The sequence below is a fragment of the Pithys albifrons genome, chromosome 1, assembly GCF_047495875.1.
Source record: "Pithys albifrons albifrons isolate INPA30051 chromosome 1, PitAlb_v1, whole genome shotgun sequence".
Taxonomy (NCBI): Eukaryota; Metazoa; Chordata; class Aves; order Passeriformes; family Thamnophilidae; genus Pithys; species Pithys albifrons.
Genome location: NC_092458.1, coordinates 56,333,552 through 56,359,508, shown reverse-complemented (window position 1 = coordinate 56,359,508; position 25,957 = coordinate 56,333,552). Strand labels below are relative to the sequence as shown.

General features: G+C 40.7%; 1 protein-coding gene and 1 long non-coding RNA gene across 5 annotated transcripts in view; one reads left to right on the top strand and one right to left on the bottom strand.

Annotated features, from left to right (window-relative positions):
• The window catches only part of AKAP11 (A-kinase anchoring protein 11), a 41,227-nt gene extending 30,063 nt beyond the window's left edge, over positions 1–11,164 (bottom strand). For all 4 annotated transcript variants that reach the window (XM_071550580.1, XM_071550600.1, XM_071550589.1 and 1 more), the window contains exons 1-2: positions 11,066–11,164; positions 4,562–4,669 (exon numbers count right to left, since the gene is read on the bottom strand). In XM_071550580.1, coding sequence (XP_071406681.1) covers positions 4,562–4,621 — 60 coding nt within the window. In that variant the 5' untranslated portion in view covers positions 4,622–4,669; positions 11,066–11,164. The remainder of the gene's footprint in view (positions 1–4,561; positions 4,670–11,065) is intronic.
• Positions 11,165–11,533: 369 nt separating this feature from the next.
• LOC139679199 (uncharacterized) lies at positions 11,534–13,957 on the top strand. Its single transcript, XR_011699159.1, has 3 exons — positions 11,534–12,205; positions 12,294–12,500; positions 13,828–13,957. It is a non-coding gene; the product is annotated as an uncharacterized lncRNA (long non-coding RNA).
• The last annotated feature ends 12,000 nt before the right edge of the window (positions 13,958–25,957 follow it).

Here is a 25,957-nt window from a genome sequence, read left to right as displayed (position 1 = left end):
AATCCCATGTAAATACTTCTTGTAACATTTCTTACAATAACACTTATGGTTGACATGCAAATATCCACAGACGGCTAAAAAAGGATGAAGAATCCAAGACCTTCTCCCACTGTAAGACTGTGCAGAAGGGAAACAGGAGGACAGAACAACAAAACTGGTTCACTCAGCTGTCAAAACAGGCAATATTCTCTCAATTGTTACAGGAAGTGAGACTTTTTTTTTAGTTAGTTTTAAACTAAAAAACAAAGTGTCACTTTCTCTAGCAAGCTGTAAGGTTAAGAAGACAAAGCAGATCATCACATGGTTAAAAACTATTAATCCAGTTCATTATTCTCTACAAGACTGCCCTATTAAAAATGAAGTGAGGAATCAGTGTGTCCAACTTATGTCAAGGTATTTCAAATGAGCATAGCTCCTCAAACAATAGTAGCAGTGCAAGATTGCCAAATTTAGTCAGTTTTGCTTTTCTGATACTCCCAAAACAAAAACAATCCCTTTACAGTAAAAAGTGATCTTACATATTACAGTTAAACCTCAAGAAAGATTTTATTTTTTCCCTCTTTAAAAAGGAGTATCAAGTGCTACTGCATAGGAAGTCAAATTATTAGAGCAGGGCCAGTGCCACCATGCCTGTGCTCATGGTAACACAAAATTAGGGAAATAATTCTGGAATGAGCAGAAAAAAGAAAAGTTGAACTTTGGGATCTTGAAATTATCAAAATACATTTCAGAACGTTAGCAAACAGGCTTGGACTACCAACCTGACAACCAAGGCCAAGTGACACAAAAGAAGTCAAAGCAGTAACTTCTATAGAAAAGCAACAGCTGAACTATTTTAAAAAGCATTTCAGGCAGTTATTGGGTCATTTGAAAATTAATTAAGCATTCACCTAATTTCCACTTTTATCTATTCTCTTGTCCCACATATTTAGCTGCAATTTAATTCCACAGTTTAGTAATGTATCTTTGTACTTTCCCAAGTATGTTGTCAGTGTCTTTCTCTACGTCTCTGATCTTTCAAATTGTAGGTAGCTGCAATACCAATACTGCTCAAAGACTGTTCTCCAGCAATTCCTTCACTCATCTTCTACAAAAGTGATTTGTGAATTCCAGCAAGCATGTTGAAATGTCTCATTTTCAGCTTCTACAATAAATGTAATCAGTTATAGCACTCAAAATAGCAATTATGTGGGGGGAATAAAGTCACATGATGTGACCTGCTGATTTTCTGCAATCCAACAGTACTCCAGTTTGAGAAGGGCTCATTGCTATTCTCTAGTTAGGTTTTTACACCTTATTTATAAGCAAGTACTATTTCCTAGTTTTACATCTAAAAGGCAGAATGAAAAACTAAGAACTAGAGCCTGGTTTGAAGAACTACAGGGATGAAGGAAAATTCAACATTTTGGAGAATATTAATTTGAATTGGGAGAAGAAGGATGAAACAACTAGAAAAATCTCCCTAAGGTCTGGAAGAATCAGCATACAAGACTTGCTATCTGCAGGTCTGGCAGCCCACGATAGCACAATGTAACTGAGGAGATAAAATATCCATATTTAAAATGAGGAGGAAGGAAATGATCCGTGTTTTTAAGATCACATTGAAGAATATGATAAAGTTCAGAATGTGAAAACAATAAACATATAGAAATTAAGAGGCAAAATACATACATAAAGAAAAAATCTTACCTATCTGTGACTTCCATAGATTATGAAGAGTTATCAAAACAGACAGTTTACTAAAAGAGCTGGTTTGAGAAAAGACTTTGCCTGAATGGAGGTAATACAGGGAAGTTTTTGAGAACAGCTGATGTAGGTCAGTAACCAACTTCCTCAAATTTATCTTGAGACTGATGTCAAGCACCATCATCATTAATAAATTTAATGAGAAAATAGAGTAAATATGAGATGGAAACTGATGCTAATTGAAATAAGCAAGTGTCATCAGTTAAGAAGAAGAACAGCAAACCATACAGGAAGAACTTCTTCACTATGAGAGTATTTTAAAATGCAACCATTGGAAGCACAAAGTTATGTCCTTAAAAACTAAAAGCAAGCTTCAAAATAGAACTGCAAATTCACAAGCTGAGAAATAAAAGACCCAAGTTAACTTCTTGATCGTGGTATAGCAAGGAATGAGTGGTCAATATGATACAGCACTGAAAATAACAAATGTGCATTGTATAGTGACAGAACTGACATCAGAGTCACAGAGAAGGGCATCCTGTGTAATTGCATGTACAGTATTATCCACATGTAAAAAGAAGATTAACTCACAACAAGCACAGAAAGTAGGACTATGAAGGATAATCACTGGAATGCAGAGGCTTTCATACAAAAGCAGACTAAAACCTTAGTTTACACAGTTTCCAAAAACCAAGGCTAACAGAGGACAGGCCACCAATTGTAAAGAAAAACATAAGGGTGAACATCAGCAAAAGAAAAGAAATCATTTAAACGGAAGAACAATGACATCCATGAACAAACAGGTATAAAATTGCTGTTGAGTGGCTTCAGCCTGAAATTCATAATATTCTTAAATATTACTGCAGTAAGTGCAAAAAGACTTAAAACCAGCAGTAGGCTTGATGGGGGTGTTAAACTCTCCCCTCATTAACTGAGTGACTATTTTTAATAACATTTTCATACTCTTATCAAAATTGTGCTTGTGACAGCAAAGGACTTGACTCAATTTCATAGAAATCCTCCAATCCAACAAAAAATGAAAGGAAATTCTCGCCAATCCCAGATTAGAGGACAAGTAACTACATCAAAAACTGACAACCAGAAAGTTCCCAAGACTATCAGCTCAGTTTAGGTAAAGACAAGAGGTCATCTTCAACAAAAGCAGGTAATTTGTTTTAGTAAATAGTGCAACTACTTTCAATTTTAGTGGACTGAATATTTTGAGGTAATTTTGTAAAAATAGAAACAGGTTTTCCATGTGCATACCACAACTTTGCACAGGCTTTTAAGAGCTATTAGTCCAACAACTCCTGTTAACTGTCACAAAGTATTACAAAGAGGACAGGAATCAGATGGCAACCTTCAGTCAATCAACAGAACATGAAACAGTGCAATTCCAACCACCCTACTGCCTGGCTGTAGGAGAGAGAAAGTTCCACACCATAATCTAAGCAGCCACTCCTCTGGGAAAACATCAAGAAGGGGCAGACACAGATGAAAACACTGGAGCCTCGCTGTATGAAAATGTAGAATTTTGCAAGATACTTGAGAAGTATCAAATTCATGTTTCTAGAATTATACAGCCCAGAATGCTTAATGGCAATTAACACAGCAGGTCACAGAGCTAATCTTTTAGACAACTGTGAGAATCAGTGAGGAATCATTGGTCACTGTCATTATTAGAAAGATGTTTCTGTAACTCATGGGTTTAAAAACCTGGGGCAGCATTTGGGGAGGGTGATATTTGTTGTGTTTTGTACATTGAAGCAGATAAATAAATAAAGAACAGATTTTAAAAGAACTTTAAGAATGCAAAATTATTTACCTCTAGTTAAAGAACTCTTTGTGCTGGAGAGTTCTCATAAATACAAGGTTTTATACTGTGTGTCTTAAAGAACATCACCCATAATTACAAACTGCTTAACAAATGTTAATGTTCCGTGTCAGGAAGTGGAAAAACTCACTGCCTCACAGTACTTTCCTTTGCTTTCAGTTTCTGGGGGACATACACCACACACTGTTTCCTTCAAACAATAAAATCTGCTTATAAAATAAAATAATGCAATTTTCATGTGACAAGATGCTTCCTTGCTCAGCTTCTCCTCTTACTGTTGCAGCAACTTGCAAATAAAGAAGCCATTAGTAACCAGGACAGACATCATCTAAATATTCATCTATTTCTCACCTACCTTGAGAAATACAATTGGATAAATAAATTCGTTCCCTCAGGATAAACTGCAACTTTCATTTCAGTAAGTGCTTATAGAAATTGCAAGAAAATTTGAGGGAGAGTATTTATGTTCTCCAAGCTAAAGTGACAAAATTTAAAAGAATAAATAAATGACTACCACTGGAAAAAAAAACCACTAATACCTTTTGTAAGTGCTAGACATATATTCTTTTTCACCAAGGCATTTCCTATATGTTCATGTAAATAGAAGGATAAACTAGACAAGAAACGGAGATCGAAAGATAAAGATATTACATGTAAGCCCTAAGACAGAACTCAATGAAGACTGTGCATTTTAATTTATTACATATAAACTCAAAAAATCTGCTTGAAAGTAAAAGCTATCTTCCAATGCACAAGGCAAATTCCAGGAAATGAATGCATGATGATTTTATCATATCACTTTGAAAAACAAAAGCATGCACCCCTTTCTTAAATTCTGCTGTCTCCCAGTTCAATTACATTAAATACGCCAAAGCATGAACTAAAGACAATTTCTTTCCCTCCTTGAAATGTTAGACAACCAAAATTAAAACACAATAAAGACAAAATCCATTCTCAAAACTTCAACCAAACCAGTTCATTTGGTTCCTTATTAGACTGAAAAGCTCTGAAGTATTTTTTAATTTAAATACAGATAATTACCTTTTTCACAGATATCCTTGGTTTCCTTTGATTGCCCTGAGCCCTGGCGTACATGTCCATGATCTTACCAGTCTTGGCACTGGATGAAAGAAGTCAGCTCAAAAATACCTACAAAAAACAATTGTATTTGATTATTTTATGTTTACTCATTCAGTTTGTGCCCACTTTGAAAATGCAAGTAGACAAAACAAGAACCTATAATTAAAAACAATTAAAAAGCATTTTAAAACCGAGAAAGATTAAACAGCACACCATCCATACTGACAGTTTCCTTTAAAAAAGTACTGTGTTAATGACCCAGCACGAAATACAGAACACACACTTTGCAGTAAGGGACACTGTTTAACCAGATTTCAAGGCTGCACAGGGGGGGAAAGGAGGAACATTACATTAAACATTGTTTCACTGTCACTGGTACCCTTGAAAGTTTATAAGCAGATTCCTGCACGTGCAACGCTTTGTAACTGCCCTTCAACAACCTCGAGAGGCAACCTACACACTCAACCAACTGGCCCAGTAATTTCTGCCACCCAGAGGTACCACAGGCTAACATGGATCAACACTCTTGTCCTCTGGCCCTGCCCTGGGCAGTCCAGGCCCTGCTGGCAAAACACAGCGGACCAAAGTTGAATGCACCAGCACTTTAGTGAAGTAGGTCACAAGAGTTCCTGCTCCAGTCAGCTGCCCTTATTGATCTCAAGTCTAGTTCTAACAACAAGAATATAAGAACCCAGCTATGAAATGAAAATGTTTTCTTCAATTTTCCCTCTCCAACCAGCAGCAATGAATCTAGTTTGTTTCATTAATCTCTATATCCCCTAAACCAGGAAATAAATATAGGGTGTTATTAAAGACAGAAAGCATGTGCTGGGCTTTTAAGTCCTATGGAAGTTTTAATATTTCAGCTTTTCCCATAGTCACACAATTCAACCAGGAAAAAGAACTCCTAGACTATCCAAAATAAGCCAGGCAAGGAGAAAATGCATGTAAAAGTGACTGTTAAATAAAAAAAATAAAAAAAAACACCAAGACACCAGAGCACAGGTCATCTTCACACAACTGACCAGAAAGGTTTTCTTGATCTCATCTCAAGCACATATCTAACTTTTACATGGGAAATAAATCTTTATATGGGTTTGTTCTTGAGTATAAGTAACTTAAATAAGAAGATCAGTATTGCCATCAAGTAACTGTGTTCCTCACCTTCCTCCACCCCCAGCACAGATAAAAATAAAGCCTCTTCAAGAATACAAAAGCAAGAGATTATTATTAGGCACATCTATTCCCATTTCACCTTGATTTGTGCTTTCCTCACAGAGATGAATTTGAGAGAATCTTAGAAAAAGAGTTACATTTATTCAAACAAACTGCAACAGCTTAATCTCTAGAGCACAGCATACCACTCGACTGGATGTCTGGTTTGGAAAATCAAGCCAATGATGTGAAACAGGCACATGTTAGACAGATTACATACTATATATAATAACTACAAGTAAGAAACTGATTTCACAGTAAACTACAAATGGAAGATTAAAAAACACAACAATTCTTCTGCTGAAACTTGATCTGTTTAGAAAAAAAAGCCACAAAATAGTATCAAGCAAGAAAAAGAGACCCACTTCACGTGTCCCTACTGCTCCATCTTAAATGGCTAATCCACTATAAACCTAACCATATTGGGAAAATAGTCTTAGACACTCCTTGTCCTAAGAAAAATCACCTATAGGAAAATCTGGTTTTCCACACAGGTTTTCCACAGTGGAATCAAGTGCACTCTCTGCGAAATTGCAGATGACACCAAGCTGAGTGGGGTGCTTGCTGTGCCTAAGGGATGGGATGCCACCCCAGAGGGACCTGGATAAGCTCAAGCAGTGGACCCACATAAACCTCATGAGGTTCAACAAGGCCACATGCAAGGTCCTTTGCCTGGGCTGGGAAAGCTCCCAGGACTGATACAAGCTGTGAGATGAACAGACTAAGAGCAGCCCTGAGAAGAAGGACTTGGGGATGCTGGTGGACAAGAAGGTGGACATGAGCTGGCAATGTGTGTTTATGGCCCAGAAAGCCACCTGTATCATGGGCTGCATCAACAGCAGCATGGCCAGCAGGTTGGGGGAGGTGATTCTGCCCCCTCTACTCTGCTCTGGTGAGATCCCACCTGCAGGGCTGCATCCAGCTCCAGGGTCCTCAGCACAGGAAGGACATGGACCTGTTGGGGTGGGTCCAGAGGAGGGCCACAAAGATGATCAGAGGGATGGAGCACATCTCCTATGACGACAGGCTGAAGGAGTTGTTCAGCCTGGAGAACACTCCAGGGAGGCCTTACAGCAGCATTTCAATACTTAAATGGGGCTTATAAAATGACAGGGACAAACCTTTTAGCAGGGCATGTTTAATACAAGAGTGAATAGTTTGAAACAGAAAGAGGATAGATTCAGATTAGATAAAAGAAATAATTTACAATGAAGGTGGTGAGGCATTGGCACAGGCTGTCCAGAGGTTGTAGATGCCGCATCCCTGGAAACATTCAAGGTCAGAACAGACAGCTGAGGAACCTGATCAGTTGAAGATGTTGCTGCTCAGCAGGGGGGGTTGGACTAGATGGCCTTTAAAGGGCCCTTCTAATGCAAGCCATTCTATGAATGTATAAATCCATTTTTCAAGTGATTTGCTGAGAACACCCTTTTCATCAAACCATGCAAGAAGCATTTACCTAGCTTTTCTATATATATATATATATACATATATATGTCCTTGTTTGAATATATGTAAGGATCAAAATTAAATAATCAGCTTAAGGGAATCCAACAGGAAATTTACCATGGATTTAATCTCTTTATACAAGTTTATCTCATGCCTAAATTTATTATAAGTCAGTGTGTATTGACAATCATTAGCTGGCAGAAAGAAAGAACATTTATCTATTTTCTGTAAAGTGCAGATGTGCTGAACAAGTCTCAGTAGGTACAGGGGCATATGTGGACATGTGCATACCTATGTTAAACACATAAAGGATACAAGAAATTTGAACCGTCCAGCCAATAAATTTGAAATATATGCAAAATGTACTTATTAAAATTAAATTTCAAATACAAGATTCTACACAATGACAATACTGCACAACTATGTTTCCTACGTTTCAAAAAATTTGGTTTTAGTGGTACTACATTAAAAATAGGTATCTTTCTTTTAAAGAAAAAGTACTTTTTTTCCTTCAATAAAATGACCTGAAGCAGCTAGAGAACTCTGCTGATGATTTGCAAAAGCCAGGCTTAATCACTGACATTTGAAAGATTCATTCCAAATGTGAAATTTAAAAATATTTTAAAAACAAAACCATCAGTGAAGAGGCCTACAAAATGATCCAGCCAACTGTCCATTCAATTCAGCACTATCACTATAAACAGTAAACCGTATCACCCAGAGCCAGATGCAAACACCTCTTAAACACCTGCAGGAGTGGTGACTCCAGCACCTCCCACAGCAAACTATTCCCATGCTTGACCACTCAAACAGTGAAAAAAATTTTTCCAGTATCTAACCTGAATCTCCCCCATCTCTCAGCTTAAGGCTATTTCCTCTGGTCCTCTCACTGCAGGCACAGCAGAAGAGACCAACTCCCTCCTCAGTTCAACCTCCTTTCATTTCAGCCAATTGCAGGGAGCAATGAGGTCATCCCTGAGCCTTCTTTTCTCCAGGCTAAACAAACAGCTCCGTCGGCCATTCCAGGTCGGGTATGTTCTCTAGTTAGTCCTTTCACAAATCTTGTTGCTCTTCGCTGCACACCCTCCAGCACCCCAATGTCCTTTCTGAAGTGATGGGCCCAAAACTGAACATAGGATCCAAGATGTGGCCTCACCAGTGCCAAGCACAGAAGGGCAATCACTTCCCTAGTCCTGCTGGACACACTATTCCAGATTCAAGCGAGGATGCCACTGGCCTTCTTGGCCACCTAGGCACACTGCTGGCTCACGTTCAGCCAGCTGCTGACCAGTGCCCCCAAGTCCCTTTCCACCAAACAGCTCTCAAGTCATTCCTCCTGCAGCCTGTAGTGCTGCTTGGGGCTGTTGTGATCCAAGTGCAGGCTCACTTCACCTTACTGAACTTCATACCACTGGCCTCAGCCCATCCGTTGAGTCTGTCCAGATCCCTCTGCAGAGCCTTCCTGCCTTCCAACTCGGTGTTGTCTGCAAACTTACTGAGGATGCACTTAATCCCCTCATCCAGATCATCAATAAAGATGTTAAACAGGACTGACCATAAAACTGAGCCCAGAGTAACACCACTAGTGACCACCTGCCAACTGGATTTACCTCCATTCACAACTCTCTGGGCCTGGCCAGGCAGCCAGTTTTCCACCCACCGCAGAGTCCTCCCATCCAAGCCACAAGCAGCCAGTTTTTCTATGAGGATGCTGTGGGAGACAGTGTCAAACATTTTACAGAAGTCAAGACAGACCACAGCCACAGCCTTTCCCTCATCTCCCAAGTGAGTCACTTTGTCATACAAGGAGATCAGGTTGGTCAAACATGACCTTCTTTTTGTAAATTCATGGTGGCTGGGCCTGATTCCATGGTTGATTTGTATGTGCATCTATAACCTTATCAAAACAATTGCTGTAGAAAACCAAATTAAACAAGTCTACACTGACAAGCAGGGAGAATAATGTAATGGATCCTTCTGTATTTTTCATTTCTAAAGGTTATTCTGTTTCACTAACCGGGTTGACAGTCTCTAAGTCCATTTATAACACACAAGGTGTCTTGACTACAGCCATACCCACACCAAGAGTGGGGAGTGAAATACATCATTGACTGTGAGCATTCATGACAGGTTGGGTTCCCTTTTTCCTGTTTAGTTCTAATTCTTCTATATTGTATTTTTGTCACATATAGAACCATGACATGAATACAAAGCCTCACCAATTTTCAAAAGAACCCTTAATTTTCTTTGCCTAGGTCATCACTTACAGTTATCACTCACAGATTCCCCCCAGTCCTGGGGCTGGATTCTCAAATACATCCTATATCCACTACTCAAATTTCGTGGCTTGTGCAGTTAAATTTCTGTACTTTATTCTGCTGTGTATTTTGTACATAACAGAACTACACCAAGTAAGTTGTGTGTATTACTTTCTAAGCTGCAGCAGTGTCTCAAGTAATCTTACTTCCCCTTAAAGAAAATTTTACCAGAGAACACCTTGTTTAGGACATAGTTTTTGGTGTGTAGTTTGCTTGGGGTTTTTTAAAGATTATATCATACTAAATGATTCATTGAAAGTGGGAATAATCTAATCTATTATTTTTCCACACTGAAAAAGACTTTTTACCAATGTGTTTCTTCAACTGCCAACAGATTTTAAAGAATCCCTGAAGGATATGGAACTATGAGACACCAACCAAGATGGTGTAATTCAATTATTATGCCCACCAAAAAATCACCTCGCCTGCAGACCAAGAAATACCACTGGACAAATGGGACCAACATTATTTCAAATCACTTAAGATTCTCAAGGATTCATTAAACATTGGTGCTATCTATCACTAAAGTCTAACTGTACAATACTGAAATAGTCTTACAAATATGAAGCAATGTAAGAGTCTTTCAAGTGTAACATGGATAAATTTTGAGCATTGTGTTACCATTTATTTCAGTATCACTTATCTTTTCCAGATACAATCTAAGCGGGCTTTTTTCTTCGGTATTTCACTCTGGCAATACACCGGAGTTTCAATTACAAGGCTATAATCCATACACAGTTCAGATCCACAGTTCACACTTTTTTATTTCCTTTTGTATACTGGATTTTTGGGAGCAAAACCGGAGAAAGGTCCTTCAGTTCTAATACGGAAAGCTAAAGAAAGCCCCTCAAAAGAGCCAAAAAAGCGAAGGAGGAACGCTCGCAGTTCCTCCTCCCTCGAGGGTGGAAAGGAACTGGGAGGAGGACGTGGGGAGGGAGTGGGAGGAGACACTTTAAAAGCAAAATGTTGAGAAGAGGGTGAACTCACTTAACCCGTGCGCACCGACCGCAGCCCACACCACGCAGGACGGAACAAGGAGCACCGACCACAACAACGCGAGCAGGAACCGTTCGGTCCCCAGCCGAGGCTGCGGACAGACAGACACACAGACGCGGCCCAGGGGAACCCCGGGGGGGTGGGTTGCAGCCCCCGCGGGTGTCGGGGCCGAGGCGCAGCGTTACCCCCGCGCCGTGTCAGCCCCACGCTGCGCCTCAGCAGCACCCCCGGCCCTGACCCGGTGATCGGCCGGGCCCGCGGGACTCGCGCTGCCCTGGGCGGACCTTTCCTCGGAGAAGGGAAGGGAAGGGAGCGGAGGATGCTCTGCCCCGCGCCCCGCCGGGAGCTCCGGGGCCACCTGTGGCAGCGAGCTCCGCCTGACAGGCCGGCGGGGTGCTCCCCGCAGGGCAGGGCGGGGCCGGCAGCACCGGGCCCGCAGCAGCGGGGTGGGGCGGGGCGGTGCGGGGGGTGGGAGCAGCTCCGTTACCTGCGGTGACCGCCGCCGCCTCCTCCTCAGCGCGCGCCGCTCGCGGCCATGTCCCCGCGGCGGAGCGGCACCGGCGCGCGCCACCCGCCCGGACCCCGCGCCGCTCCCCGCCCCCGGCGCGCGCCGCCGCTCTCGCGACGCTTCCCGCCCGGCCCCGCCCCGCCCCCGGGGAGGCCGCCCCCGCCGCGCGCTCCCATTGGCGGGAAACAGGGACCCGCCCCGGAAAGAGCCGCGGCCGGGCGCGCGCTCGGGTCGGCGGCGTGTGCGCGCGCCTCGCCTCGCGCGCGCCCCCGCGAATGAGCGCGCGCTGCCGCCACGCCGGCCGCGCCCCGAAAGGGGGTCCCTGCTCGCCCTGTCCCTGTCCCCGCCCCTGTCACTGCCCCGCCCCTCTCCCTGTCACTGTCCCTTCCCCTCTCCCGGTCCATGTCCCTGTCACTGCCCCAGCCCCTCTCCCGGTCCATGTCTCTCTCCTCGCCCCTGTCTCTCCCTGTCACTGCCCCAGGCCCTCTCCCTGTCCCTCTCCCGGTCCATATCTCTCTCCCCGCCCCTGTCTCTCCCTGTCACTGCCCCAGGCCCTCTCCCTGACCCTCTCCCGTTCCATGTCTCTCTCCCCTCCCCTGTCTCTCCCTGTCACTGCTCAGCCCCTCTCACTGACCCTGCCCCTGCCCCTCTCCCGGTCCATGTCCCAGTCCCGATCTCTGCCCCCCTCCCCGTTCTTGCCCCCATCCCGGTCCCGCGGGGTGCTCCCAGGTGGGTGTGTGCCTGCCGGGCGGGACGGGCCGCTGACCCCTGGCTGTGCTGCCCGGGATCGCCGCTCCCGGCGGGCCGGCATCCATCCATCCCGGCCGCCACCATCCATCCCGGCCGGCATCCGTCCATCGCGGCTGGCATCCATCCTGGCCGGCTGGCCGCCTCGGCACGGCGCAGAGGTGGAGGCACAGCCTGGGTTTGGCCAGACGAGGCAGATAATACTGACGAACCCTCTCTGGAGATCCTGCTCCTTCTTCCCTCTCTCCCTTCAGACTCCCTGTTTAAACTCGCCGCTGCTGGATTCCCCTGAACACCGGGTGTACTCTTCACTGCAGCAAATAAGCCATTGATTTCCACATCCTCATGAGTTACGATGATGTGCGTTTAAGTGTAGGTGCTGTTGGGGCCTGGGATTCCTTTTTGTTTGTGTGGAAACAGTAATTTCGTGTAGCTTGCCAACATAACTCGGTTTCCCCAGGGCAGCTCCTTCAGACACTGACCTGCCAACAAGCACACGGAGGAGGAAGCGTGTTGAGCGGTGCACAATGGATCGGCTTAGCAGTGTGGGATAACAACTGTGTCCCTGCCCGAAGGAGAGACCTCCAGAATCGGGACAGGCCTTTCTAGGACTTGGCATAGGAGAGCGAAGTTCAGGAAGGGGAACAACAGAACGGGATGGAGACAGGTCAGTATGTGCTTGGAACAGCTCCTGGAAGACAGAAAAGCCCCCAAACTAAATTAAACAAAAAATCCCAAACTTCATATGCTAGGGAAGGGGTTAGGGAAGAAAAAAATCCTGAGATGCCTTGTAGCTTTTTCCATACGGTGCAGGTTCAAAGTCTAACCTGCCCCACCTTACAGAGAGGAAGACAGATACTTCCCTGACCACCTGGTAAGTTGTGTTTTCCTTCTGGGCACCATCTAAGCCCTATAAAAAGGATATGAGAAATTTTGCTACTGGATGTCCATTACTTTTTTAGATAATTCTTGGTTCTGCCTACCTTTTGTTTTCAGTTAGGCTGTGGCTTGTATTTCTATTTAGCCTTTGATCACGGGCTGTTTCTGGTTCGTGCAATCATTTTAAACGCTTCAGAAGTCAGGGGGTGCATATTCACTTATTCATTTTTGCAACATGTAGGTGAACTACATTTGAATTTACCATAAAAACTAACGAGCTGCAGACAAAGCCAACAAATCATGCAAGTACTAGATAGATAAAAGAAACAAAGGTTTGGTTCTAAAATATGTCACAGTGTGTGGAACAAATGTTTCTCATATTCCTAGGGACTGCAGGTCCCTGTGGGATGAAAAGAAAGTAAATGAACAATTGCATCAAATTTAACTCAAGTTAGTTGTCTTTTCGTCAAGACCAGCCTGGCTTAGAAATACACTGTCATTTTTATAAAGACATTTCAACAGTTTGCATATCTCCAGCTAACCAACAAATTATCTTCTTTTGACCAGCTCCATGCCTAGAAACACCTTTTCAGTTTTTATGAAAGCTAAAAATTGTGTAAGAGGGTTTTGTTTTTTTTCTTGTATCATTGTTTGTCATGTATCAACAATAAGTAAAAAAGTTCCAAAACAAAATAGCTCTGGAAGCAATGTAAACATGAGAAAGCACGCTTTAAAATAATTTCTAGCCTTTAGTCCCTTTGTTTTATAATTCCCCTTAGAGTATTCAGAATAATGAGTTACTATGGCTCCCTGCCAAAACCTTGAGAAAAATCAGGATTTATCCTTATCAGGAAACTATGAAACATAACCCACAGCACACCATTGTTTGTCAGAGAAAATGTTATTTTTTATACAATAACAAAAATGGGCATAGCTTTGAAATAGTGATTTTTTTATTTTTCTTTTTTTTTTTTTGCAATTGATTTAAATACTGTCTATGTAAAAGCACAGGAAACTTGTCTGGTCAGACAACACTTCTTAAAATTTAATTTAGAAGTAGAGTGTTGGTTTCTGGGCTCTGGTATTTTCTGTGCTTTTAATTTTATTTTTTTCAGGGCAAGGTCTGGCCAAACAGAACCTATTCTGCTGACCTCAGCCAGGAAGGGCAAGCTGGGGACAGCCCCAGCCTGGGACATCAGTCCACATATGGGGATCAGCATCGGGCAGAGCTGGCCATGCACCTGTAGTGTTTTCTGCCTGCTCATTTGGTATGAAAAATAGGCATCTTTACAATCTTTCTGTCAAAACTACTGTTATGTCCCTGGTACAATCCTAACTCTGCACCTATCTTTTAAGCTTGATATTTCAGGATCACTGGCTTGGAGCACCTTGTTGAAAGATTATGTCAGACTGACTGATATGTCATCTCTCTCAGATATTGAATGGCAGGTCTATGAAAGGTGTTGAAGAACTAGTCTGTGACTTTATGGCAGTATTCTGTCCATTTTCTTCCTAGTCCCTTACTTAGATTTTTTCCCTCTGTACATGAAAACTACAAAGTTGCGTGATTGTGTCAATGTTTTGTCAGGGTTTTTTTTATGATACTAACTCTGAAAAATGTTCCTCTATAACTAAACCTTTATTAAGTTTGGGCAAGACTTGAAATTACATCCTATAAGCTGCACTTATAATAAGGATTGCCTTTTCAAAGGCAGATACGTGTAACAACTAATTATTGCATAGCACATGGACACAGCAGTGAGCAGTGAGCAAACTGAATCCATTTATTGAATGCAAACTTCAGTATATACAGGGTTTGGGGAAGTAGGCAGACTACTACTTTTCCACTACCGTTACAACTACTCAAGGGGCAAGCTCAACAAAGCAATAAAAGGGATTATCAGCAGCGTTCACAGGTCTGTTAGCTTATCTTGCTTATCGCTGATGTGTCAAGACTTCAGATGTTGGGTGAAAAGAGTTCTTTGTTTTTGCTCAAAACCCATGGCTTCTTACTATAATCTCTTCTTATCTTTGCAGTGTCAAAATAAATTTATATTTCAACAGATAGGTTTAGGTATTCCTACCTTTAACAGGAGGTGTAGCATACTCTTCCTGTCTCACAACCTGTGTAAGCCTTTTCCATTGATCCCCTTGCAGCAAGCTGGGAAGGATCTGCCATGCTTGATAATGTTCTGCCCTTCTCCCCCTCACTTAAAAAAGAGACCAAAAAAAAGAAAAAACCTAAAGTTCATAGCTCATGCAATAATTTCTTGAACAACTTCTAGTGGCTTTGCTATTTATAAAATACCCTTTAGCTCCCCGGTCCAGCTCCCTGCTCCTACATCTGCACTGCTTCTGGACTGTGCCAGCATGAGCAGTTGTGAATCAAGCAATAAATGAGTCTGAACTGAGAAGACTAGAGAACAATCTGCTTTCCTTCTGTTTTGCTGATCCAGTTCACTAGTGTAAGAAATGTGTCAGCATGGCACTGGAGATAGCACAGAAACAATGGAGAACAGAAACAACTTAAATGAGCTTGTTCTGCTGCCAAGTGCATACCCAGGCATTGACTTGCTATGCCCCATCCAGTGTCTCCTTCAGAACACTTCTGACATACCCACCACCTTTAAAACTCGAACTCTTCGTCTCAGTGGGCAATTCTGTTAGTCATCTTGTCATGACTCTTTGGCCTTGGCTGGACCATGGCCTTTGTCTCTGACAAGAGTTGGGTTTATGGCATTATAGTATCATGTGATGACACTTTTTGGTTTCTCTTCACTGAATGTTTCACGAATTCATTTTTGACTTGTCTCAGAAGTCATTTTTATTTGCATGTTTATGGATCTTTTAACTCCTTTTATCAACAGTGAAAACCTATATAATCTCTCTATATGTGACTATGTTGCAGCTATTGCTGCCTTCTCTTTCCCTGGAGTATGATCTGTGACCTGTGTAAGTCGTCTTTCAAAACAATATGCATAAGGGGCATAATCTACAGATTATATACTAAATTCATCCCTCAGCTGGCCAGTTATGTCCTGCTGACAAGTGAGTTCTCAGAGCCAACTAAATAGGCCTTTTAATGGAAAGGGTCACAAAATAACTTTATGAGAAGATGCACTGTACTCCATAGACAGTTTCAGATGGCATGAGATTATAATCCAAAGCCTTGAAAAGCTCTCTGAATTCACATCCTTTCTGTGCATTGTGTTTGCTTACAGGATGTGATAAACGCCGTCACTGTGTTACACAAGAGCATACAATAATTACTGGAGCTGACTAGGAAGTGAAATTTTTATTCTACAGGAAATTCCAGCTTGTCACTATTTTGTTTCATCGAGTGCTGGAACAAAATATATTGGCTCTGCAGCCTTTTCTGGCAAAAATGGAACAATCTATTTCTTTGCCAGCTGACAAGCCTGGGAAGCCAAGAAACCAACTGAGCAGTCAGCCTGATGCCAGGGAGCCAGATAACCAGTCAGCTGAGCTACAGTAAGAAGCCAGCTTGGCCAGCAGCCACAGCCAGAGCATGGCTAAAGCTTCTGCAGAAAGTTTTGAGGGAACCAGGACAATTCACAATTTCCAGTGCCAATCTGCTCAATTAGAAGGTGGTCAAACCCTCTTAATAAACTACAGTCGGGAAAGGAGGCAATAACTGTACTGCCCTTTGTGTTCCTTATGAATTTCTTCAGCTCTTCCCTTGCGAGTTATGCACACATTTATTGCTAATATGAGCTGACTAGATCACTGAATTTTCCTTGAGGATTAATGATGGCACCCAAGCCTACGAGGGAGTTTTCAGAGTGCCCTTCCTTGCTAGTTTTGTGATTGGCATTCAAATGGCATTGCGTGCCAGCAATACCTCATAGTGTCTGCTTGTGTATTGCCAACCCTATTGCAATACCCTGTGAGACTGAAATAAACTCACTATCAGGTAACACATACTCTCATTGTCTTCAGTCCATGTTTGTGAATTAATTTAGGTTAAGACAAACTTGCCAAAAATACAATAATGAGGCAAATACATTTCTGAACTAGGGAAAAAATACTGATCTTTCCTGGGTAGTTGGCAGTGTTAGTGTCAGCACCAATATGGCGAGCTCTCTTTTTTTTGTCAGAACTAGCTGTGCTCAAGTGCTGTTTGCTGAATGTAACCTTAAACATTATCACAGAATTCTTGCAATACTTGAGTGACTTTTCCCTGTTGGTGTATTTTTGGAAAGGTATCAGACAACTTTGTAAAAAAAAATTATATCTTTGCTTTCTTGCAGCTTACAGTTATGTTACCATCATAAAAGATATCAGCTGCTTTTTTCAAATGTTTAGATAATTTGTATTATAGGATGTCTTATAATTTCTTAACTCTGCAGATACTGTACAAGCTGTACACTTTCCTAGGTTGTTTCCAACTAGTTGCTGCATAGAATTCCTCTTTAAAGGCCAGAGATGTCATACACCATCATCATTACAACTGTGGTAACTCCAGGGAACAATGAATTTCCTTGTAAATGTTTAGTGGTAATTAAATTTTCTGCAACTTCATCTATTTAAGTAGTCTCCAATATTCCTGCTGTGAAATTAGAGGAGAAACAGATGCTTTACCGAGATACATTTCAGATCTTGTTCTTTCCACATGTAAATAGACCTGACTTGTTTTCTCTCTCAAATTCAGCTACTGCAGAGATGATACAGCATCTGGATTCCAAGTGGATTTAATGTCAGTTGTTTTTAATTGACTTCTGTATTTTCGAAGCATGGCCCAGTTTATTGCTGATTTACAGAGTTTATTCTTGAACTGGAAATTGTTTGCATAGTAAGTATTTTTCCACAATGAAAATAGTTTAATGTACTGTTCATGGTGCCCTTTCCTCTTCATTTCTGTGTGATTTGTTACAGTTTTCTGTGTGCTGGTGCAACATATCTTGAAATGTGCTCTTCATCTCAAATGAAATAACTTGAGCATATGTTTAAGGTTTAAGTCAGTCTCAATATGATCATTTGGCTTGCCTGGTTTTATATTCCACGCACAAATAACTGCTGCCATTTGTCATTTAAGTCTTTCTGATTCTTAATTTCCTCAGTATTGCTGCATGCTCAGAGATTACTTAATTTCCGCTCTGATTCAGTCTATAACAGAAACGCTCTTTAAACATGTGCACACTTTAATTCAATGCTAATGTCTTTTTTCATCAAAATACTGTCTGGAAACTGCCACATCCTTATATGTCTTGGTGATATTTTTTCAGCAAAATTATTAATAGCTTCTCCCAAACTTCCTTTTCAGTCTCTCTCTCTCTCAAAAAAAAGCAAACCCCTTCACCCCAAACAAACACAGAACAACAACAACCAAACAAACAAACACCAGGAAAAAAAAGAACCAACCCCAAAAAACCCCTCAGAGTGTCAGGGAAACAATTATCTAAGACAAACTAGGAGTGCCTCATTTCTCCATTCACATGGTTGAATAGAAACTCACTGTAATACAAATAATCCCAAAAAGCCTCATGTCAGAAAGAGGGAATTTTTACCCTGGGGGGCTGCCATTGTAAAAGGTCACTGTACACTCCTTTCCAAAGACTTCTTTGCAAATCACTGTTCAAAGACAGAAAATCTTGACCAAAATAAAAGAACAGAAATATCTGAAAGAAATCCTGTGAATTCTTCCCTACCACCATAACACTTCTGAGTAGCTGTTTGCAAGCTGCCTTCATGGAAGGCTATTTCATTTTTCTAATGAAAATTTTCTGGGAAAATTTCTTAGCTCAGAATTGTTACAGGGCCTGTGTTACAGGCCCTATTGAGAATCACACAAATTTAATTTTTAAACTGTCCCTAAAATCAATCAGAGCAGAAATGTAGAATGTAAACATTCAAAGGTATTTCCAGAATACTCCTCATTTAACTGAAGTGCTGTGAGTGATAATTACACTGTGAACTCCTGATGTATGGAGTCTGTTGAGTCAGTAATAGGTTGAGCAGGGTAATGATAAACCATACTTGAGTCTAAATTGGAATGATTTTTAAAAATTCAGCATCTAGAGATATGTAGATAATGATCACAATAATGTCTGTAATATTCTATTATGAAGTCAAGGTGCAGCTTGAAAAAAAACCAAACCAGCCTGGCACTTTGCAGAAGAAGCAACTGCATGACTTTGCATTGACCAGTAAGACAGCAGATCAAAGCTTTTAAGAAGAAGCCTTTACCCTTGGTTGCAAAAATGTGACATAGAAAAGAGAGCATCTGTTCCATAGTGCTATCAATAGTTATAGCTCACTTGATACTGAGAGTGAATTGAGTTTTTCAAGACTCAAAATGTAGGTTAAAATTATACATCTTGATAACACCATGTTTTAGTGCATACTGTAGACCATGTACCATGGAGGCATTAATTTTCTTGTAATTAATTAAAAACGAAAATTAATCGTCTTCATGGTTACATGCTTTAAATCTGTGGGAATATATATATATTTGTGTATATATAAATATATAAAATCAGAACATTTTTCATCAGTCAAAAGGGGAATAATCCATTGTTTGCTCAGTTGCAGGAAACTGCATTAGGAATATTTGAAAATGTGTAACTGTTTTAAAATAAAAATTGTTTGAACATCAACAATGTGTCATGATTTACAACTGGCAAGACACTGTTCTATCTATAAACGACTGGAAAATGAGATGTAATATTTGTTTTCAGATAACTGCCCAGGTCATAAGCTGCATAACAAAGCAGATATGCTATGGATAAATCAGAATTTGATCCTGAAAGCTGTGTTGTAAAGGTATTAATTTATTTTTTCCCGTATCTTTCAAAAAGCTTCCAGAAGTACCAGTATCTTTTAAGTTCATCAGCTTTGAATACTTGAAAATGTTAAGGCCTGTCCCTTCAGTTGGTTAGCTTGAGAGATTGCAGTCACAACGTTTCTTACGTATTTTCCTGCTACTAAAATTTAGGTAAGGATTGACCAACTGGGATTTTCTGTTCTTCAGGGGCAGTGAAGATGGGGTGCAGGAAAGAAGTTCGTGGATGAAGTGTCTATAATATCCATATTTCTTTATGCTAAAAGGTCTATGGTAGTCATAAGTGTTAAACCATCTAATTCTTAATGGGCTGACTTTAATAGTATAATGCATTTATTGAAAGGTAAATTACAATAATATACCGATAATGGATTCTTCAGTAATATATCCTTGAAAACATCTCATACCAAAGGAGAAAAATGAAAATGGATTTCCATTCCTCTACAACTCTAACTTTATTATTTTTTTAATACCAGAAAACAAGGGTAAATTCATCTGATTTATCTTATTCATTGGCAAAATGATGTTGATTTTTCAGGGCATCTAAAGGATTTTTTTTGTGGTTGAAAGCTGATTGATAAGAGTTATTTGTGTGGGGAAGAAATGCAGGACGCCTTTAGGAAATAGTATAATGTTTTGTTTTCCCATCCTGGTTCCCTCAGGCTATGGCAAGTCAGGTTTGCCTGAAGGCACCCTTTCTTCTCCTGCCTCCTTCATGATCCAGGCAGCTCTGCAGCCTTGAATGGCTGGTTTTTCCCTTTCTCAAAAATAGAAGTCTTTTTATATGAGGGACAGTGTTAGAACACACTGATAGCTGGTATGTGATGAGAGAAGAGCCTAAACTTGAGAAATGTGCCAGGATCCAGCATACAGATTTTATCTCCCCTTTTTTTGCTTGTTTTAAATTCAAGGCTTTTTTGGTTTGTCCCCTTCTTCTCAAGTGTCAGTGTGCCAGGGGAGGATAATTTTCTGTGTAAATGCACTTGAACAGACAGCAGAAACCTGATATATAATGGATGACGTTACAGCTGAATTTCCAAGTATACTTTATTTCAGTTTTATAGGTGATCAGTTTTAAGATATTTTAAAATTTGAAATGATAACTAATATAAATAATAAATTGCAATTTAGCATGGCTATATTGTATATTTGAGGGTAGTGTATATATGTGTATGTGAGTGGAAAGTGCACACTGTGCTACAGAAATTTCATTACAATAAATTTTTAGTGTGGATGTTTTCCAGTTCTTTTCAGGAAAGATAATTGTGCACACTGTAGGTGAAGGAGACTTGTCAGAGCTGGGAGTGCTGCTGACATTATGCACTGAGGAAGAGAGTACTGTATAGACAGACCATTACGGTCCCTCAGGCTTCAGAAGCATCTGGAAGAAGGCAAAACGTTAAGTTTAAGCTACTGTGCACTGCACCCTCTTCCCTCTGTGCTTCAAAGCATTTCATACATTCTCCCCCCACAGTGATCTCCAGAGCAATCCTGATGTGGTGTTTTACAGCTCCTTGTAAATTATGTCTTCATTCGTTAAAAAGAAAATCCCAATTTAAAAGGACTGATGCACTATGTCTACATAAAGCACTGCTGGTTTTTTAACTGTATTCTCTATATAACAAAAACCTCCAACAACCCAAAAAGCTCTCTGATGTCCATCTGGAGAGATCTTACACACCTCTCTTTTCATCCAACATCCTTTTACCAAGGATGTTACAGATCTAATGTGAGATGATCCTAAATGAAAAATAAGGTTCTGCCAACAGGACAAAGCACTGAGAAACACCATTACAGCTTTTCTGTTGTTTGTTTGTTTTAATTGAAAGAAGCTTATTTAGACCTCTTCTTCTATTAAATTTCCTACCACCATAGAAATGTCAGCATTTCCATTCCAGATCCAACAGTCCAGCCCATGTTCCATTTCTGACAGTGGATAACAAAGGATGTCTGGCAAGAAGGTGCCCATTATCCAATGCAGACCAAATATAGAAAACATTTATTTAAAACTTCTGTCATGTAGTAATTTTCTCAAGTTTTACAGTTTAAGACAGAAGGTTTCTAGAAATGTCCATCTTAATGAAAGAGATTGATCTAGCTTGTGCTAAATTTCCTTTTTTTTTTTTTTTAATGAAAGTAGGAGTTCTGCACTTCTTTAAAATCAGTTTAGAATGAAAAACTGTTTATTTTTCCCTTTAACTGAAAGGCTAAACCCATACATTAAAGGGAGAATATTATCAAATACATTGGCAGCCATGCAGGGCTCAATTCAGCTATGCTATACCTTACAAAAGGCTGAGTAGCTCAGTATTTACAGTTATTACATATGCACAAATCATCCCAAACTCACCTCTCACCGAGAGATTTATCCAATTTATCCAAAGCAAAATTCGGGCAGGATTGACCTTCATTAGAATTTAGACACTCTGTGAGAAGTGCCACAGGACCTTAAGCGACAGCAGATGGTTGGTCTTCTCCTTCTGTCTCACTAGGAGGAGGAAAGGAACCTCCAGCAAAATGCTGGGATAAAGTATCTTCCGGGACAGTGGTTACATGTGTTGTCGTACAGCTACAGAATTAGTAACATCATTCCAAGCTGTGCTTTTTGGCTTTCTTTGGAGATGTCACATTCCAATATGGATAATACTTAGCTCATGACTTTTTAATAGTACTTGTAAAGGACTGGGGCTTTTTTTTTTTCTCTCTTACAGTGTATTGGTGTCAGTTTGGAGAAGGAGAAGTTGTCATTCTCTTTTTTTTCTGGTGAATCTGAGGAAGCAGTTTCTGCCAACTTGCTGGTCGTGATGAGAGGGGAATATTGTCCTCTCTTTCTCTTTTGTCATTCCTCTTTTCTCCCAGTACCACCTCCTCATTGGGCCAGCCCTTTTGCTAGATCCTTGTATAATTGGATTTAATTCAGCAGATCCCTTTGGCATTGTCAAGTTCATTGGCTCTTCCTGACCATATTAGGGAGATAATGCTGGTTGACAGAAAGGTCTGACAAAACCCAGTGCTGGGGCTAAGTAAGTAGCTGAGAGCAAGACAGGGAACAGGCATGTAAAATCATAACCTGAAGTTTCTGTTCTTCTAAGTTGCACTATGGTATAGTGTGTTTTGAAAGCTCCATGGTTTAAAGGGAGTGCAAATGAGGGAGGGAGCAAACCAAGGTGTTGGCAATGGGTTTCTCAATGTGCTGAAGCTCTGCAAGCACTAGGTGGCCTGCTTTTAAAGGAAATGGGAAGTCCCATCCATATCTGTGCTAGAGGATTAAAAGTACAATTTAGCACAAGTTGTGCATCTATTTTATGAATCATGCTATTCACACTAAAATTTCATCACCTCCATACAATGCTAATCATGCATCTGAAGGAACAGACACCACCAGTGTTGGTGTTGGATGCCCTCAAAGACACTGAGGGACAAAGGAGAATGGCAGGTAAGGGACACAGCAGCCCTGCAAAGTGTGGTGTTATCAACAGGCTCTTTATTCCAGTTTTAATTTTGACTATGAAAAGGGGAGGACAAGAGGAAAGAAAGGGATGCAGAAACTGCATTTTAGCTGAGGTAGTGATTGTCTTCTGGGAAAGTTTTCCTAACAGTAATTTGTTTATCTCTGAAAGAGAATTATTTCTCTTCTAGGCCAGTAAAAAGAGTAAATGCAAAATGAAAACTGATTTATTATAAAGGTCTTGAACTACTAAATAAACTAAAAAGTCAGTTAATATTGAAAGTAAACAAAGCTTTGGTGAAATAGTGAGTCTAACAAGAAATTACAACAGCATCATTACACACATCTTATGCTCACTGATGCCTTACACACCTACTCAGTGTCCATAACTGAAAGTTTTAACATGGCATGCACCCTAAAATTCTCATTTCCCTCTGTTTAATGTGGGAGGTGTGAAACTGATAGCAGCAACAAGTGAGTCTGGCAGCCAAAATGGGAACATTAACAGGTTGGTAAAATGTCATGTAATGTCTTTCCAGTGACTCCTCCCAGGCAAATCCCTGCTACCAACCCAAAGCCAATCTGATGTTCAGGTTCCCACAGGTCATAAAGCAAGAAAGTTTGTGGAGGATAGGAGTCCTCTCTAAATTAAGGGAAAATATTTCTCTTTCCCCTGCCCCAGGGATTAGTCTGGATATCGGAAGCATTCAAAATAGGTCTTAGCTTAACAGATGCAAAATAATCACAAGGGTTCCTGTTCCAAGCTTTTCTCCATTTAATCCAGCAATCATTACTGAAAATCCAAATTGACCAGCCATCTAAGAAAATGCAGGACATTGCATCTTGTTTTCAAAATATATACATTTTGAAAGGTGATTTATGTGGAGAAAATAAGCCATGATGTGTTGTTGATCCTGCTAGCAAAAAATATGGGTTAACAATTTAACTTCTGTTTAAAAAGTAGTACTTCACCAAACCCTAATGAGCTTAGTCAGCCATTAGCTATGGTTCTTATTGACTGATAAATAAATGGTGATTTATTGTCCTGACATAACTGTTACTGTATTTTTCAGCAATTTAGACTCATTTCCTCAGGCTACTCTTTACATAATGGTCAGAAGATTTAATTAATATTTGTATCAATATTTTCAATAGACCTTAAGGTTCTGGGAATTACTGAGTAATCTTTTCATGGCTGAGTGTTCACAAGGAGATAAAATTATATTGAAAATTTTAATTCTGGGGACATTTGATTTGTAAAGCAGTATATACCTTCCTAAGACAACAAGGTTTTTGCATTGAATCTGCAAAATTGATGCTGTTCATTTTTTGATGCTGTGGTGAAGCAGAACTGGCACAGGTGTTGTTTCCTCCATGTCTCCCTATGTAGCCATCTAATTCCTTTATAAACTCTCTAAGGAAGATCTTTGAATTTTATTCATATGTAAACTTATTCAATTATTTACTTCTGATAAGTAAAATGGCAAATGACAGATGTGACTTTAACTGGCACTTGGAAAAATAATTTCAGACTTCAGCTGGATTTTACAAGGCAATCAAAGCTGTCTCATGCTCTCACTTCTCTTGATCTGGAGTGTCCCTTCTGTGCCAACGCTTCTCCTTGGGTTTATGGCCTCTCAGTAACCTGAAAGAAGATGATCAAAACATGGAAGGTGGAGGTCCAGAAGAGAGGAAGTGAGAGATGGAATACCAGAGCACAGTCACATAAAGCTCACCTTGTTAGAAAGTTCACACTTATAAAAGAAAAACTCACTTTCTAACATACTGTGCATTGGTTTTAGTTTTAGGAAAGGGTTGCCCACGCAACTCCAAATAAAGGCACTCTCCTCCAAACTTTCAGTGTGCCTCAGATGAGGAGTTTACCCTAGAGCTCACCCACTCTTCCCAGTGTTTATAGAAGCTGGTGAAGGAAAAAAGGACAACCTGAGACCATTACCTACTAAGCTTTTCATGCAGGTATTCTAAAGTAATCTGTGAACCTACAACCCTTTAAAAAGCAGCTGCCTCTCATTCCAAAGAAACCACATTTTGGGAGCAGTTCCATGGCACCTCCCACCTCTTGAACTCTTTTTCCTTTTTATTCATCTGAAAATAGCCCCCTAATATTTCTGACTGACTGAATTAATGCTTTAAAGCAAAGTTAGCTGGATAATAAGTCATGAAGAGTAATTCAGAAGTACAGACTCCTCTACCACCTGCAGGCTCCTGGGTGAATGAACACTTGCTGACTTGACCTTCAGATGGCTTCAACAGTGGGTCAGAGATGCTGTGCCCAGGAAGTCTCAGCAAAGTGGCATTCCCTCTGAGCAAGGGAAAACATGCCGTCCTTTGAATTGTTATATCATTAACAGATTACTATTATTCCCAGGGGCAGTCCATTTGGGATTCAGAGGTATTACATGTCTGATTTTTGAATAATGAACTGATCTACTCAGAGGATAGTGTGACTGCCAGAACACATATCTGCTGTTACATTGGTGTCACTAGGCAGCAGACTTTTTTTTTTTTGATTGAAATTGAAGAAGGGAAATTGCACTTGGCAAAGTAACTGGGAAATGAGGGTAGGTAGCTGAGAAGGGCTGAAAGCTTTGAGCCGTGGGAGAGGCAAATAACAGTGAAAGGGCAGAGGGGTGGAATGAGTTCAGAGGGGCAAATGCAGGCACAGCTGTGCACTGCTGTCAGGGAAAGGAAATGGAAACTACAGTTAAGAGCAGAAATCCTGCTGCCTCAACAAGGCATCTGACATGTCCCAGGATGTCCCATTTCATCACCATGACATCTATCATCTCTCCCTCTATAAAAAGAAAGATGCACTTCCGTGTAGATCCCCTCTGTCCTTATCTGAAGGAGAAGGACACAGACCAGCTGCTGCTCTCACTCATCTGTTGTGCATTTGGCCAGGACAGAAGTTATTGCACCTGCCTGGTGTTTTGTCATGCTTACAAGACAGATTCAATCCATGACATCTTCCTGT